The following is a 14,718-nucleotide window of genomic DNA, read 5'->3' as shown; positions in this document are numbered from 1 at the left end:
TCTTATTTCTAGGTGAGGCACTGGTGGCGGGCCAGCCCGCCCCTAATTGGAGAAAACCCCGCCTCTCTTTGACGTGGCTCTATTAGAATCAATGGAGCCGCATCATAGAGGGGCAGGGTATCCTCTCACTCGCGGCGGGCTGGCTTGCCTCCAGTGCTTCACCCCCAACCGGTGCCCAGGAATAAAATGCCACCATACGCGGGAACCAGGCCACAGTTCAAAAGAAGGACAGAGGCATGGCTTCCCCGTCCTGGCGCCATTCTATCCATGTGCTAGTATAGAAGCGAATGTACTGAGGACCTGAGGGGCTCCGTATCAGGGTGGTTTGGTGCTCTGCCCACTAGGAGGCACCCCTTGGCAATAGGCTTCCTTCTCTGGAGAGAGGGATATCTGGCTATTCCCATGTTTTGAGACTCGCAACTGAGGCTTCACGGAGCTTCTTATTTGCATATTCAAATTTTGTAGGGGGCAATCAGTGGAGATTTTTTCCTTGATCTCCCCGAGCTCAGTGATTGTTGTGTTTTGTTGGTAAGGCTGGGGACAAGAAAGATGATTGCTTCAGCAGGAGACGTTGACGAAGATGCCAATAAAATAGTCCATCTTTCGTCCATCACGTTTCATACCCTGGGTGCATGTTTTCCTTGGTAACTTTCCTTATTATGGCCAGGCAAACATGCAAATTGGACTGCAAAAAGGTCAGAGTTTATGTAAACCCCTCCCAAATGTAGGTGCTATGGGGTTTAACATCCGTTCCTGCATGCTACCAGAGAAGAGGCTTTATATATTCACATTAGCTAAGACTTTAGTTATATTAGTCTCAAATTTGCTTACTGTGACTCTTTTAAGGTAATTTCAACTCTATTATTAGATCTCTTATATTGACCGGGGCCACCGTTATCAGACGAAAGTACAAAACCTACTGAACACAACCTCCCAAATCTGAGGTACCTGGAATCACAGCATGTCAAGGTTTTGGCTGATATTATCAGGACATTATACATACTACTTATTTAACTAGATTTGCCCCCCCCCCCCTTTTGTTATTACTTTTTGTAGGTGACAATTGATTTAAACAGAAGTCACCAGGGGGCGTGGTTTAATGGCCGGCTGAGGTAGACGTGCCTCACAGGAGCTCCTGCACCCCTTGGCTTTTTACCCTGTTCATCCATCCTGTAACAGCTTCCCTCCCGACCCCGTCGGACCCCCAAGGAGCCAGGAGACCCCGGAGATCCTTTTGGAGGTCTCGCACCGTGATTGTACCCTGTTCGGTTCAGGACCCCCCAGTGCCTGAGGCCTAAGTCGGATCCCGGAGCCTCGGAGTGGCCGGCGTGCACAGGCCGTTCCGACTCACCATTGCTGGCGGCAGGGCCGGCGTTAGGGGGGGCAAAGAGGGCAGTTGCCCAGGGCCCCCATCCAACAGGGGCCCCCTGCCCCAGTTACAGTGAGTGTTAGGTGCAGGACCGCACAGACAGCGTCCTGCAGCCTCTGTCAGTGATCCCTGGCTGCAGCTTATGGCTGCTATCAGGGGTCACATAGAGGCTACAGGACGCTCTGCTCCGGAGTGTGTAGCTTCCCCCTCCCCCTCCCTTCTGTACCATGTGATTTCCTCTCTCTTCCTGGTGTGGAGCTGTCGGGACGATGAAGGAGAGGGCTGCAGGGTGAGGAGCAGAACCTCCTGCTGCTGCTGCCATGGACAAGGACAACTACACCCAGCATGCTGTTAGAGGGGGTAAGTATACTGTCCATGTAGTGTGTGTATGAATGTAGGTGTATAATGGATGACTGTAGTGTCTGTTACATGTCCTGTGTATAGTGTGTGGACTCTATGGTTTGGATCTGTATAATGTGTTTTCATGGATGTGTTAGTGTGTATATATATATATATATATATATATATATATATATTAGTGTGTGTGTGTATTAGCACTGCTGACTCCAAGTGTTGAGGTGAATAGACTGTATATAGGAGCTGCAGCCATTCTCTGGTAACCACTGAGGCCGGTGATTGGCTGCAGCTCCTATGTATAGTGTATGATGATGTCACTAAGGCAACACAGTGTATTTTATTGAGAAAAAAACAAGGTGGCGTTCACTGTATGGTGGTAATATTGGTCCGTATATAGTGTCATTATGCAGTGGTCAGTCTATGGTGGTAATATTGGTCTGTATATAGTGTGTATAGAGAGTTATTACCGCCATAGAGGGACCGCCACATAATGACTCTATATACACTATATACAGACCAATATTACTGCCATAGACTGACCTCCACATAATGCATAATGACTCTATATACACACTATATACAAACCATTATTACCACCATAGAGTGACCGCCACATGATATTGGTCTGTATATAGTGTATATATAGTCATTATGTGGTGATCACTCTATGGCAGTAATATTGGTCTGTATATAGTGTATATAGAGTCATTATGCAGTGGTCAGTCTATGGTGGTAATATTGGTCTGTATATAGTGTGTATAGAGAGTAATTACCGCCATAGAGTGACCGCCACATAATGACTCTATATACACTATATACAGACCAGTATTACCGCCATAGACTGACCACTGCATAACGACTCTATATACACTATATACAGACCAATATTACTGCCATACAGTGACCGCCACATGATATTGGTCTGTATATAGTGTGTATATAGAGTCATTATGTGGTGATCACACTATGGCGGTAATATTGGTCTGTATATAGAGTCATTATGCGGTGGTCAGTCTATGGCGGTAATATTGGTCTGTATATAGAGTTATTATGCGGTGGTCAGTCTATGGCGGTAATATTGGTCTGTATATAGAGTTATTATGCGGTGGTCAGTCTATGGCAGTAATATTGGTCTGTATATAGTGTGTATAGAGTCATTATGTGGTGATCACACTATGGTGGTAATATTGGTCTGTATATGGTGTATATATGGAGTCATTATGTGGTGGTCATGGTGTGTGCTGGTCTGTATATAGTGTCATTATGTGGCGGTCAGTCTATAGCAGTAATATTGCTCTGTATATAGTGTATACAGAGTCATTATGCAGTGGTCACTCTATGGCAGTAATATTGATTTGTATATAGTGTATATAGAGTTATTATGTGGTGGTCACTCTATGGCAGTAATATTGGTCTGTATATAGAGTCATTATGTGATGGTCACTCTATGGCGGTAATATTGGTCTGTATATAGTGTATATAGAGTTATTATGTGGTGGTCACTCTATGGCAGTAATATTGGTCTGTATATAGTGTATATAGGGTCATTATGTGATGGTCACTCTATGGCGGTAATATTGGTCTGTATATAGTGTATATAGAGTTATTATGTGGTGGTCACTCTATGGCAGTAATATTGGTCTGTATATAGTGTATACAGAGTCATTATGCGGTGGTCAGTCTATAGTAGTAATATTGGTCTGTATATAGTGTATATAGAATCATGTGGCGGTCATGGTGTGGTGCTAATATTGGTGTGTATATAGTGTCATTATGGGGCAGTCACTTTATGGTGGTAATATTGGCCTATATATAAGAAAAGTTTTCTTCAATAACGGTATGGAGGTAATATTTGGTCCTGATAGAGTGATTTTTTATTTTATTTTTTAAAACAATGCATATAAATAGTTTTTGTGTTTACACCACTAGCGGCGGTCCTGGCATGTAGCGGCAGTCCTGACATGTAGCGGCAGTCCTGACATGTAGCTGCAGTCCCCGCATGTGGCGGCAGTCCCGGCATGTGGCGGCAGTCCCGGCATTTGGCGGCAGTCCCGGCATGTAGCAGCAGTCCCCGCATGTGGCGGCAGTCCCGGCATGTAACCTTCTGAATTAACTCAATGTGACTAAGGGCCCTAATATACAGAGCAAAAATTGTCCTAACCTGGCCGATATCGCTCTGTGTATATAGAGACAACAGTAATCAGCTGATCATTGTCTTTTGGCAAGTGTAAAAATCATTGTCTGCTGATTGTGCGTATAACATAATAAAGCTGTTACTTACCTGATCACGTTCCCCGGTGTCCTCAGGCCTTGTCTGTTTGTTACGGCCAGTGATTGGCTGAACGGCCGATCACTTCAGAGAGAGGACCAGAAGTGAGAGCTGGGACTGGGGGATCGGACAGACAAGGCCTGAGGACACCGGGGAACGTGATCAGCTAGTATATATCTTCATTGTTCACTATATACAGCAAGGGCTGCACACACATCACTAATGATATATATATAAAATCTTATCTGGCCCCATCCTCCCCATACACAGGAATGTTCGGCACAGCTGAGCGTTTCTGTGTTCTCTATAGGAGGGGTAAGCCATAGCCAGACAGATCTGATGACGGCTTGTCTCTCTGAGAACAAAGAGGTTGGATGTTGATTTTCCATGAAGCCCAACCCCATATGTCCACTGATATCATGTCAGAGGACTGTACAAAGTGCCCCATTCACCTTACACTGATGGCCGAACCCACCACGAGCAGCCGGTACCACCAACAAGTGTATGGGAACCTTAAATTGCTGCTACAATATTTCAGCATTTCGGGCCCCACTTTGCCCAGGGCCACATTTAGTCTAAAACCGGCCCTGGCTGGCGGCCATGGCTGCGGCTGATCATCCTCCAGGCCTCCCCTGGTGCGATGCGGTCTCCGGTGGACCCGTCGGACGGCAGCGGCGGCGGTGCGGGTGAGAGTGACTCTGCTCCCCTTCCCTCCTGCACGCCGTGCGGCTTCCCGCCCGGCCTCGCTGTCCGGAACAGGCGGCCCCCTCTTACCCTGGTGGAGTCAGGAGGCTTCTGGCGGCAGTCTCCCACAGGCCCTCTTCTTTGATTCCGGGACCGGATCGCGAGATGGGGGCGCCGCGAACGGCGCGGCAGGGCCGGCTCCTCCCCTTCCCGCCATCTTCTGTCCGCCGTGGGCGCCATCTTGGACACGAGGCAGCCTCCCTCCAATCACACTGCAGCTGCTGGACTGATAGTAGCTGAGGCCCTCCACTTGTCTCCTCCGGTGTGTCCTGATCCCCTGCCTGCCTGCACTTGTTAGCACAGACTGTGCCTGCCCTCTCCATCAGAGGAGAGCTTCCAGCTGTGGTGCTGTAGGGTGTGTATACTGGGGCCTGAACTGTACATCCCTGCTTGCCTCTCCTTAGGTGACTGTGCTCCTTTAAACATCTACAGAGGAGAGCCCTTAGCTGCTGAACTGTATGGTGCGATTGATGGGAAATTCTCGGAAATCCTGGCTGCGATTAACACTTGCCAATCAATGTTGGTCTCCAAGGTGGATGAGCTTCGCCAAGATTTCGTTATCCTCAGACATGAAACCCAAAAGATTAGAGAGAGAACCTCCGAAGTGGAGAGGAGGGTCTCGGAGGCGGAAGATACTATCCGCCCCATTCCGGCACAAATTGTGGATCTACAAAAGCAGGTGAAGATTGTCATGGCCCGCGCTGATTACTTTGAGAACAGGCTGCGTAGGAATAATGTGCGCATTGTGGGGCTTCCTGAAAAAACGGAGGGCGTGGATCCTGTGGCGTTCACTGAACAGTGGCTGCGAGAGACTCTACCTGCCGAGACTTTCTCTGAATTTTTCACAACTGAACGTGCCCACCGTGTCCCTGCCAGGCCCCCGCAACCGGGAGCCCCTCCGAGGCCCTTCCTGATTAAACTGCTGCATTTTCGAGATCGGGATGCAATCCTGCGAGCAGTCCAGATCAAGGGTGAAGTGCTAGTGGATAACAATAGAGTATCCTTCTATCCGGATTTCTCCGTTGAAATACGGAAATAATGCACACAAGTCCGCACCAAACTTCGAGCTAAAGGTTACAAGTATGCCATGATGTATCCTGCTCGCCTTAGAGTGGTGGACGGCAATACCACAAAGTTCTTCACATCCCCGTCCGCGGCTCTGGAGTGGGTGGAGGCTGCTCCGCATGTTCATCCTCCGGACTGAGGGCCCCGGCCCGGTTTATTCCTGTCGGTCCCGTATCCTGTTCATCTGGGACTGTCCTTACGAACTGCATAAATGCTGGGTCTCTAGTTAGTGGTTACTGAGTCAACTGTTTTTCTTTTTTTTTTTTTTTGGGGGGGGGGGGGGGGGGGTTGGGGGGGAGTGTATACTTGTTTGGTCAGGGGGGGTGGGGGGAGGAGGATCCATTGTGAGAGTTAGCAAGACAGTTCGGCTTAGGCGGTAGCCAGTTCTGCGAGTAGTTTGTTAGGGTCTAAGGTCTGCACTGCTAGTTTTATAGTGTTAGACAGGGAGTCGGGTACCCAGTCAGGTTGACTAGGATGTTCTTTTTGCTCTTTGCCTGTTTCTCGTTTTGTGTTTGTCCTTTGTTTGTCCGGTTGGGTGTGTGGCATGTCTGGTGGTGTGAATGGCGGTACGGCCTCCCCCCTTGGTTGGCACTCACCTCTCTTGGCCTGTATGATGGCATCCCTTAAAATTCTTAGTTGGAACGTCCGGGGCCTCAATTCTAAGTTTAAAAGAGCCCTTGTACTAAACTTTGTGAAGCAGCACTCTCCCCATATTATTTGCTTACAGGAGACTCATGTGGTCGGACAGAAAACGTTAGCCTTGAGAAGAGCCTGGATTGCCAATGTAGTGGCCAGGGGTGACCTTACTGCGGTTGCCGCGGGTGACGGTGGTACTCCGAGCAGTGTAAGGGGTGTTAAGGCCTTGGCCCCTGAAGCAGACTATCATGTAGATGATGTTCCTAGTTCCTTAACCTGGTTGCCGGGTAATAAGTAATCCATAGACACAGGCTTTTCAATGAACAGTGCTTTTTACTAGCAGGAACTTGTAAGTGACAGGATACAGTTCAGTAACAGGCAGACTTTTGGGGAGTCAGTGGACTAGCAAGCTTCTGGAGCTCCAGGGCAATAATGCATCTTTAGAGTCTTTAGTGTGTTGTGCTGCATGTATGCCGGCTGTGCAGGTGTGTGAGGAAGAGGAGACAGACCTGGTTTCTGTAGTATAATTGCGAGGTCCTGGAACTGGACCGGAGGACCCTGTGACAGGAAGCACGGACGTCTTCTGTAATACAACTGGGTTCCGGACACAGGATACTGAAGAGAGGTCCACAGCGTGCAGAGGTTTGGACTTAGGTCTAGTCAGCTTCTCACATAGTGTGTGTGCAGACACTTAGATGCTGCCCTGGGTAATGCCAGGCTTCCACTGACCAGGGATCTGGAAGATTCCCTGTACAGGAGAATTAGCTCCACCCATTGATGACATGCCTCATCACATGCACCAATCGAGCTAGCTTGCTAGTGCTCCTTACCTCACAAGGAATGCTGGGGGACCAGCTTAAGGTGGTATACACCAAATTACCACTTTTACATTACCACTACAATACACTAAAGGGAGCATGGGACCGAGGAACAGACAGACAGCATATACCTGACTGGTATGTTACATACTCCCCCTCTTGAAATAAGCCGTCCTCGGCGCTCTGTGCAACACTTTCAGTAGCAAAGCAACACAATACTTGTGGAATGTAAATAAACGTTTGGACTCAGTCTCTGGTGAGCTACAGGAACAAGGGGAGTGTTCTTTCGGGAGAGTCTTTCTTTTGAGGCAATAACAAACATCGTCCATATTCAAAAGGCTCTGGTGAAGCACTCTGAAGAAATAGTCCATTTTTGGAGGAATCTTGGGAAGACCCAGGTGTGAGACTTGAATACAGTTGCTAACTAACTAGCCTGAGCTAACTTTTGTCAGTATACATGTGTACAAAAGAAGAGAAAATTTTATTAATCTCTGTAGCGGGCAGGCGGTGTCCCCCGGGTGCTTCGCTCTGACCGCCTCAGCTCTTGAACTTCTTCTGGTGCAGGAACCTGGAACACTTCCTCTGGAGCAGGAATCTGAAACTCTTCTGCTGGAACAGGGAGGTTGTAAGGCACTGGGCCAGGCATGAGATAAGCGGCTTGAGGAGGTGGTACCGGTAAAGGAGCAGCCACAGGGGGAGCAACTGGAACAGGAACCGGCATCGGACCCTGTGGGTAGAGCGGGATTAGATACTGGAAGGTGCTGGCGGGCCCTTCTGCAACAGGTGGTCTTGATACTTCAACTGCATGCACTGGTGGTGAAGGAGAAGACCTCATTGCCAAATCTTCCTTGGTACAAAGCTTCACCCGGTTTCTATGCACCGTTTGAGGAGCCATCCCTGGCTTCTGAACCTCATACACATCCGACTCTGGAAAGGGAATACCCATCACTAGGTATGGCTCTGTTTCCCACAAGGAGTCCAGCTTTCCAGCACGGTGATACTTGCGAAGCCACACTCTATCACCCACTTGAAGTGGAGGGGCGTTGGCCATCCGATTATAGGCCTCTCCTTGTCTGTGCTGAGCTTCGCCCATACGATGGTTCACAATCTGTTGGGCTTCTTTCATTCTGTGCTGATGTTCAGAAACCCAGTCAGTGTTTGGCAGAGGATTCATTTCATCTGGGACTTGGATCCCCAGAGCCCGATCTTGTGGGAGCTGACCCTGCCGCCCAAACATCAAGTAGTAGGGTGTGTACCCCGTAGAGCAGTGGATGGTGTTATTATAGATCTCCGCGAGTTCGTCCAGGAGCTGGGGCCACTCTGCCTGCTTGGAGACTGATGCTGTTCTGAGCAGGTTTATAAAGATCTGGTTGACCCTTTCACAGAGTCCATTCCCTTGAGGATGATAAGCTGTGGTTCTGAGCTTCTTGCACTGGTGGAAACGACAAAGTTCCTGGAACAGCTGGGACTCAAATGCAGGTCCCCTGTCAGTCAGCACGGCTTTGGGAGAGCCATAATGCCTTACATACTCCCGGTAGAAGACTGCAGCTGTGGTTCTCGCCGTGAGGTCCTTCACAGGGGCGACTACAACCCACTTGGTGAAATGGTCGACCATGGTCAGCGCGTAGGTATAACCTGAGCGAGTTGGAGCCAACTTCACGTGGTCCAGAGCCACCAGCTCATTAGGCCTCTGTGAGGTAATGGAATGTAAAGGAGCTCTTTCACTTCTCCCAGCTTTGCTGAGGTTGCAGGCTGGACACTCTGCCACCCAGTTCTCGATGTCTAGGCGCATCCCGATCCAGTAGAATCTCTGCCGGATAGTGGCCTCAGTCTTTTGCACCCCAAAGTGCCCGGATTGGTCATGATAGAGGTCCAATATTACGCGAGCGTCTCTTCGGGGTATCAGGATCTGGTGGATCCGCCTCCCAGATACGGGATCAAGGGAATTTCGGAGAATGAGCCCTCTTTGAATAAAGAGTTTCTTCCGATGCCGCCAGAGCCGATCGAGTTCCTGGTCAGGGCGGGGACGCTTTCTGCGAGACCTTTTTCCAGCACATAGAGCCTCATACAGCTCTCCCAGAGTTCTAGACTCCTTCTGCAGCAGCAACCACCTGGATACGTCCAGCGAGGGGTCAGACTCTGAGGGGGAACCTTCCTCAGTCGGTGTGGCGACCACTGAGCTCTGGTTAGCAAACCTCTGGTAGAAGGGTGGCATCTCTACATCCTCCCAAACATCATCCTCAGGGGGTTCCTCTCCTTTTGCCAACCGAGACAAGACGTCAGCGTTAGTGTTCGTCTTGCCACTCCGATATTTGATGTCGAAGCAGAAATTGGCAAGTCTGGATGCCCATCTTTGTTCAATAGCCCCCAGTCGGGCAGTATTCAGGTGAGCCAGAGGATTATTATCCGTGAACACGGTGAAGGGGGTGGCTGTAAGGTAGTCCCTGAACTTCTCAGTCACCGCCCAGACAAGAGCCAGTAGTTCTAATTTGAACGAGCTGTAATTCTTATCGTTTTTCTCTGCACCCCTCAAGCTCCGGCTGGCATAGGCCACGACACGTTCCTGGTTGTCTTGGACTTGGGACAACACAGCTCCCAGACCGTCAAAGCTGGCATCTGTGTATAAGCGGAAGGGTCGACTGTAGTCCGGATAAGCCAGGATGGGGGGAGAAGTCAACAGGCCCTTCAATGTATGGAAGGCAGTGGCCTGTCTTTCTTCCCACAGGACCGGAAGGCGTCTGTTATAATTCTCTTTCGGGCATCCTCGAAGTAGCTCTGTCAGTGGTTCTGCCACTTGTGCAAAATGAGGAATGAAGCGGCGGTAATAGCCCGCGAAGCCCAGAAAACTTCTGACCTCCTTCACTGTCTTGGGGGTGTCCCATTCGTGGACAACGGAGATCTTCTCCGGATCTGGCTGAATACCCTCAGCACTCACCAGATGGCCCAGGTATTTCACCTTTGGCTTTAGCAGGTGGCATTTGGTGGGCTTGATCTTCAGGCCATGTTGTGTGAGCACCTGGAATACTTCGGCTAGATGGTGGAGGTGCTCCTCGTACGAGCTAGAGTACACGACCACATCATCCAAATAGAGAAGAACGCTCTGGAAGTTCAAGTGACCAAGACATCTCTCCATAAGCCTCTGGAAAGTGGCAGGGGCATTGCAGAGACCGAATGGCATGCTTGTAAACTCATAGAGCCCCATCGGAGTGGTAAAGGCCGTCTTCTCCCTATCCCCAGGGGCCACCGGGACCTGCCAGTAGCCACTGGTGAGGTCGAGAGTGGAGAAGTAGCGGGCTGAGCCCAGTGCTGTGAGGGATTCTTCGATCCGTGGAAGAGGATATGCATCTTTGTGGGTTACATTATTCAATTTTCTGTAGTCTACGCAGAAACGTATGTTCCCATCCTTCTTCTTCACCAGCACTATGGGGGCAGCCCATGGGCTCTGGCTCTCCTGAATAACGGATGACTCCCTCATTTCTTTCAGCAGTTTCTTGACTTGTTGGTAGTTAGCCGGAGGGACTGGTCGGTGCCTTTCTTTAATGGGTGCATGGTCACCTGTATGGATCCTGTGCTCAATTAGATTAGTCTTCCCAAAGTCGAGAGGGTGTTTACTAAAGGCCTCGTGATACCTCTTAGCCAACTTTCTCACGCCCTCTGTGTGCCTTGAGGGAGTATTGGCATCACCGATGTTCAGCTCTTCCCACCAATGAACAGTTGGGGTGTAAGAGCCCTTTGAGACCGACTTGATGGATTTTTGCTGGGCAATCATCTCTTCATCCAACACATCCTCAGGGTCAATGCAGAATAATTTGGCCACAGTGTTAAATTTACGTAACTTCGCTGGTGTGTCCCCCAAATTAACAAGCCGTACTGGAACTCGCCCGTTCGAAACATTGACTAAGCTTCTGGCAGCTTTAACTAGGGGTAATCCTTCCAGCTGGTATGAGTCCAGTAGAGCAGTGTAGTCTTCATTGTTTACACCGGGTCGAGCCCGACACCAGAGAGTGGTCTCACTGTTGGCAGCCAGGGTGATGGGTCTTGAATCTGTGACTCTTACCCGACAGATCTCCCCATTCTGATTGGCAAACTTCTGCTGAGCGGAGAGCACTTTGATAGTCTTCCGCACCGCCTGCCTGTAGGGGAGGGAAGCAGAGGGGAGAGAGGCATGCAATGCAGCAAGTAATTCAGAAAATACATGACGTATGACATTCATGCCTAACACTACCGCTGTGGTATCTCCCTGAGCCTCCGTAACTATCACACCTTGAGAGGGCAATTGTCGGTCCCCAATCTGGATGGTGGGTTCCCAGTAGCCCACCTGGGTAATGGACTGTCCATTGCCAGCTATAAGGCGTAAATTGGTTTTACCAACAGGGTTGATGAGACTGTGGTCCCAATGCTGTTTAAAAGCTCTTCTATCGATAGTAGTGACTTGGGAGCCAGTGTCTATGAGAGCTTCAAGTGGGACACCATTTATTTTCAGCGTGATGTAGGGACATTGGGACAAGAATCGATCGACCCACTGCTCCTGCGAGCCTTTGGAGGGACCTCCCGAGGGGCGGCTCTTTGCCTCGGGGGTTGCCCGTTTAACTGATAGCATTGGTATCTGAAATGTCCTCTCCGTCTACAGTGGGTACAATAGACACAATCCTCGGCTGGGGGGTCCTCAGGTGGGGGCTGTTCAACATTAGAGCGGCTGGAACAGGGCCCTGAGTAACTTGTCTGAGTACAGGGGGGCTCACAGGCAACCGGGCGTTGAGTCTTAAATTCTCTGAGAGCCTGACACAGGGAGTCCACTACCTGTGCCAACACATCCAGGGTATTGGGGTCAGATGCCTGAGCAGGTGGAGCCGCCTGCCTGGGGGAACCCTGAGGGATCGCAGCAGAGGTAGAGAACAGAGTGACTGAGTCAGTTGTGTAAGAAGGAGCATGACCGGTGCCGGAAGTGTCAGTACCCACGACTTTCAGAGCCAGTGTTTTGAATTCCGGAAAGGTCATGTGAGGATTCTGGGCCGCCAGCATGCGAAGCTGGCCCTGTACTAATCGGGAGTCCACTCCTTCTATGAACCGGTCTGTAATGATGCCTTCCGCTACTGTGGGGTCCAGCCGATCAATACGTTGTAAGGCCCTATAAGCAGACTGGAGTGCTAAAGCATATTCTCGGAGGGTCTCACCTGACCTCTGACGCCGGTCGTAGAAGTTCAAACGCACCTCTGTTGGGGATTGATGTTCAAACTCCTTGCGTAGCCGGGTCAAGATTTGTCTCACGCTGGTCTTTTCAGTGAGGGGCCAGGAACGGACCTCTTCGGCTGCTGGGCCCTCTAGCTGTCCAAGCAACAGTTGTACCTGCTGATGAGGTGAGAGAGTTACAAGTTCAAGAATCCTAGTAATGTTCTCTTTAAATTCAGAAAAAGAGTGGGGGTCCCCCTTGTACTTGAGCAAACTGGGGGTGCCCAGAAAGAACGGCATTCCAGTTGGGGCCGCAGGGGGGGCTGGAGCCGCAGCAGCAGCGTCAAGTGGTTGGATGATAGGGCCGACATTCCCTAGGGGGCCGGCGGGGTTCTGCACATTCCCATGGTCTGGCAGATTGGCAGCAGCTGCCTGACCTCCGGCACTTGGGTCAGACATGGTTCCCCTTTTAGCTGGCTGGCAGTCTTTGGCACTTTAAGAGCGCGTCGTAATAACTCAGTCTCTGTCCTCCCGCTTCCCCTCTTGAGCAAAGCCCGTTGAGAAATACAATCAAAGGTAGTTCATTTATCTGGTTGGTAAACGGGGGCGGTTCTGGTGCTCTGTAACAGTGCAGCAGCTTGTTTGTAACCTTTCCAAGATGGCGGCATACATGCAGCAATCCGGAGCCAGTGGGCGGAGCTTGAGTCTTGCCGCGCGGGAAAGTCGGTTTAACCTTTTGCAAGCCCGTGATGCACAATTCCAGGTGGATAAAGTCTGTTTTAACACACACAATGTTGAGAGCAGTAGTGATAAGACACAAAGATATCCTGTTCGTGACGCCAAATCTCATGTAGTGGCCAGGGGTGACCTTACTGCGGTTGCCGCGGGTGACGGTGGTACTCCGAGCAGTGTAAGGGGTGTTAAGGCCTTGGCCCCTGAAGCAGACTATCATGTAGATGATGTTCCTAGTTCCTTAACCTGGTTGCCGGGTAATAAGTAATCCATAGACACAGGCTTTTCAATGAACAGTGCTTTTTACTAGCAGGAACTTGTAAGTGACAGGATACAGTTCAGTAACAGGCAGACTTTTGGGGAGTCAGTGGACTAGCAAGCTTCTGGAGCTCCAGGGCAATAATGCATCTTTAGAGTCTTTAGTGTGTTGTGCTGCATGTATGCCGGCTGTGCAGGTGTGTGAGGAAGAGGAGACAGACCTGGTTTCTGTAGTATAATTGCGAGGTCCTGGAACTGGACCGGAGGACCCTGTGACAGGAAGCACGGACGTCTTCTGTAATACAACTGGGTTCCGGACACAGGATACTGAAGAGAGGTCCACAGCGTGCAGAGGTTTGGACTTAGGTCTAGTCAGCTTCTCACATAGTGTGTGTGCAGACACTTAGATGCTGCCCTGGGTAATGCCAGGCTTCCACTGACCAGGGATCTGGAAGATTCCCTGTACAGGAGAATTAGCTCCACCCATTGATGACATGCCTCATCACATGCACCAATCGAGCTAGCTTGCTAGTGCTCCTTACCTCACAAGGAATGCTGGGGGACCAGCTTAAGGTGGTATACACCAAATTACCACTTTTACATTACCACTACAATACACTAAAGGGAGCATGGGACCGAGGAACAGACAGACAGCATATACCTGACTGGTATGTTACACCAAAGGGTTCCATGCCACATACTCTACATCCTCTAGGGGTGTCTCGGTACTAGTTTCTAAGGCCCTGCCCCTGTCTGTTTCCCAGGTGGTTTGCGATCAGTTTGGTCGGTTTGTGATTCTCCATTGTACATGTGCGTCTCTATCATTTACTCTGGTTGCGCTATATGTACCTCCGCCCTTCTCTGAGTCACTCCTAGATGGTATCTCTGCTCACCTGTCCTCTTACCCTGCAGATCCTGTCAGGGTTGTTGGAGACTTCAATGCAGTCCCGGACCCCCGTGTGGACCGGACGAGTGGTGTACATCCGGCTTCTTCCCATCTCAATGCCTGGAGTGCTGCCCTCCATTTAACAGATGTTTGGCATTGGAGGTTCCCTCAGATGGTAAAATACTCGTACTTCTCGCAAGTACATGGCACCTTTTCTAGGATTGACCTGGCCTTTGCCTCACCCGATTTACTGCCCCGCATAGGGGAGGTGACCTATACCAGTAGGGGAATCTCAGATCACTCAGCCTTGTTAGTCTCCCTTAAAGTTTCTGCCCCTTCCTCTTTCAGACTATGGCGTATGCAACCCGGATGGTTGACTTCACAGGTGGTTCAGGAGGCTATGTCGGCTGCCCAC

The 14,718-nt window shown here is 50.1% G+C and overlaps 1 protein-coding gene across 1 annotated transcript in view; it reads left to right on the top strand.

Annotated features, from left to right (window-relative positions):
• The first annotated feature begins 1,512 nt into the window (after positions 1 to 1,512).
• LOC138796016 (cytochrome P450 2K6-like) overlaps positions 1,513 to 14,718 on the top strand; it is a 70,579-nt gene continuing 57,373 nt past the window's right edge. The window contains exon 1 of the mRNA XM_069975884.1: positions 1,513 to 1,729. Coding sequence (XP_069831985.1) covers positions 1,690 to 1,729 — 40 coding nt within the window. The 5' untranslated portion in view covers positions 1,513 to 1,689. The remainder of the gene's footprint in view (positions 1,730 to 14,718) is intronic.

Source organism: Dendropsophus ebraccatus, chromosome 6, assembly GCF_027789765.1.
Source record: "Dendropsophus ebraccatus isolate aDenEbr1 chromosome 6, aDenEbr1.pat, whole genome shotgun sequence".
NCBI lineage: Eukaryota > Metazoa > Chordata > Amphibia > Anura > Hylidae > Dendropsophus > Dendropsophus ebraccatus.
This window is presented reverse-complemented; position numbering and strand designations above follow the sequence as displayed.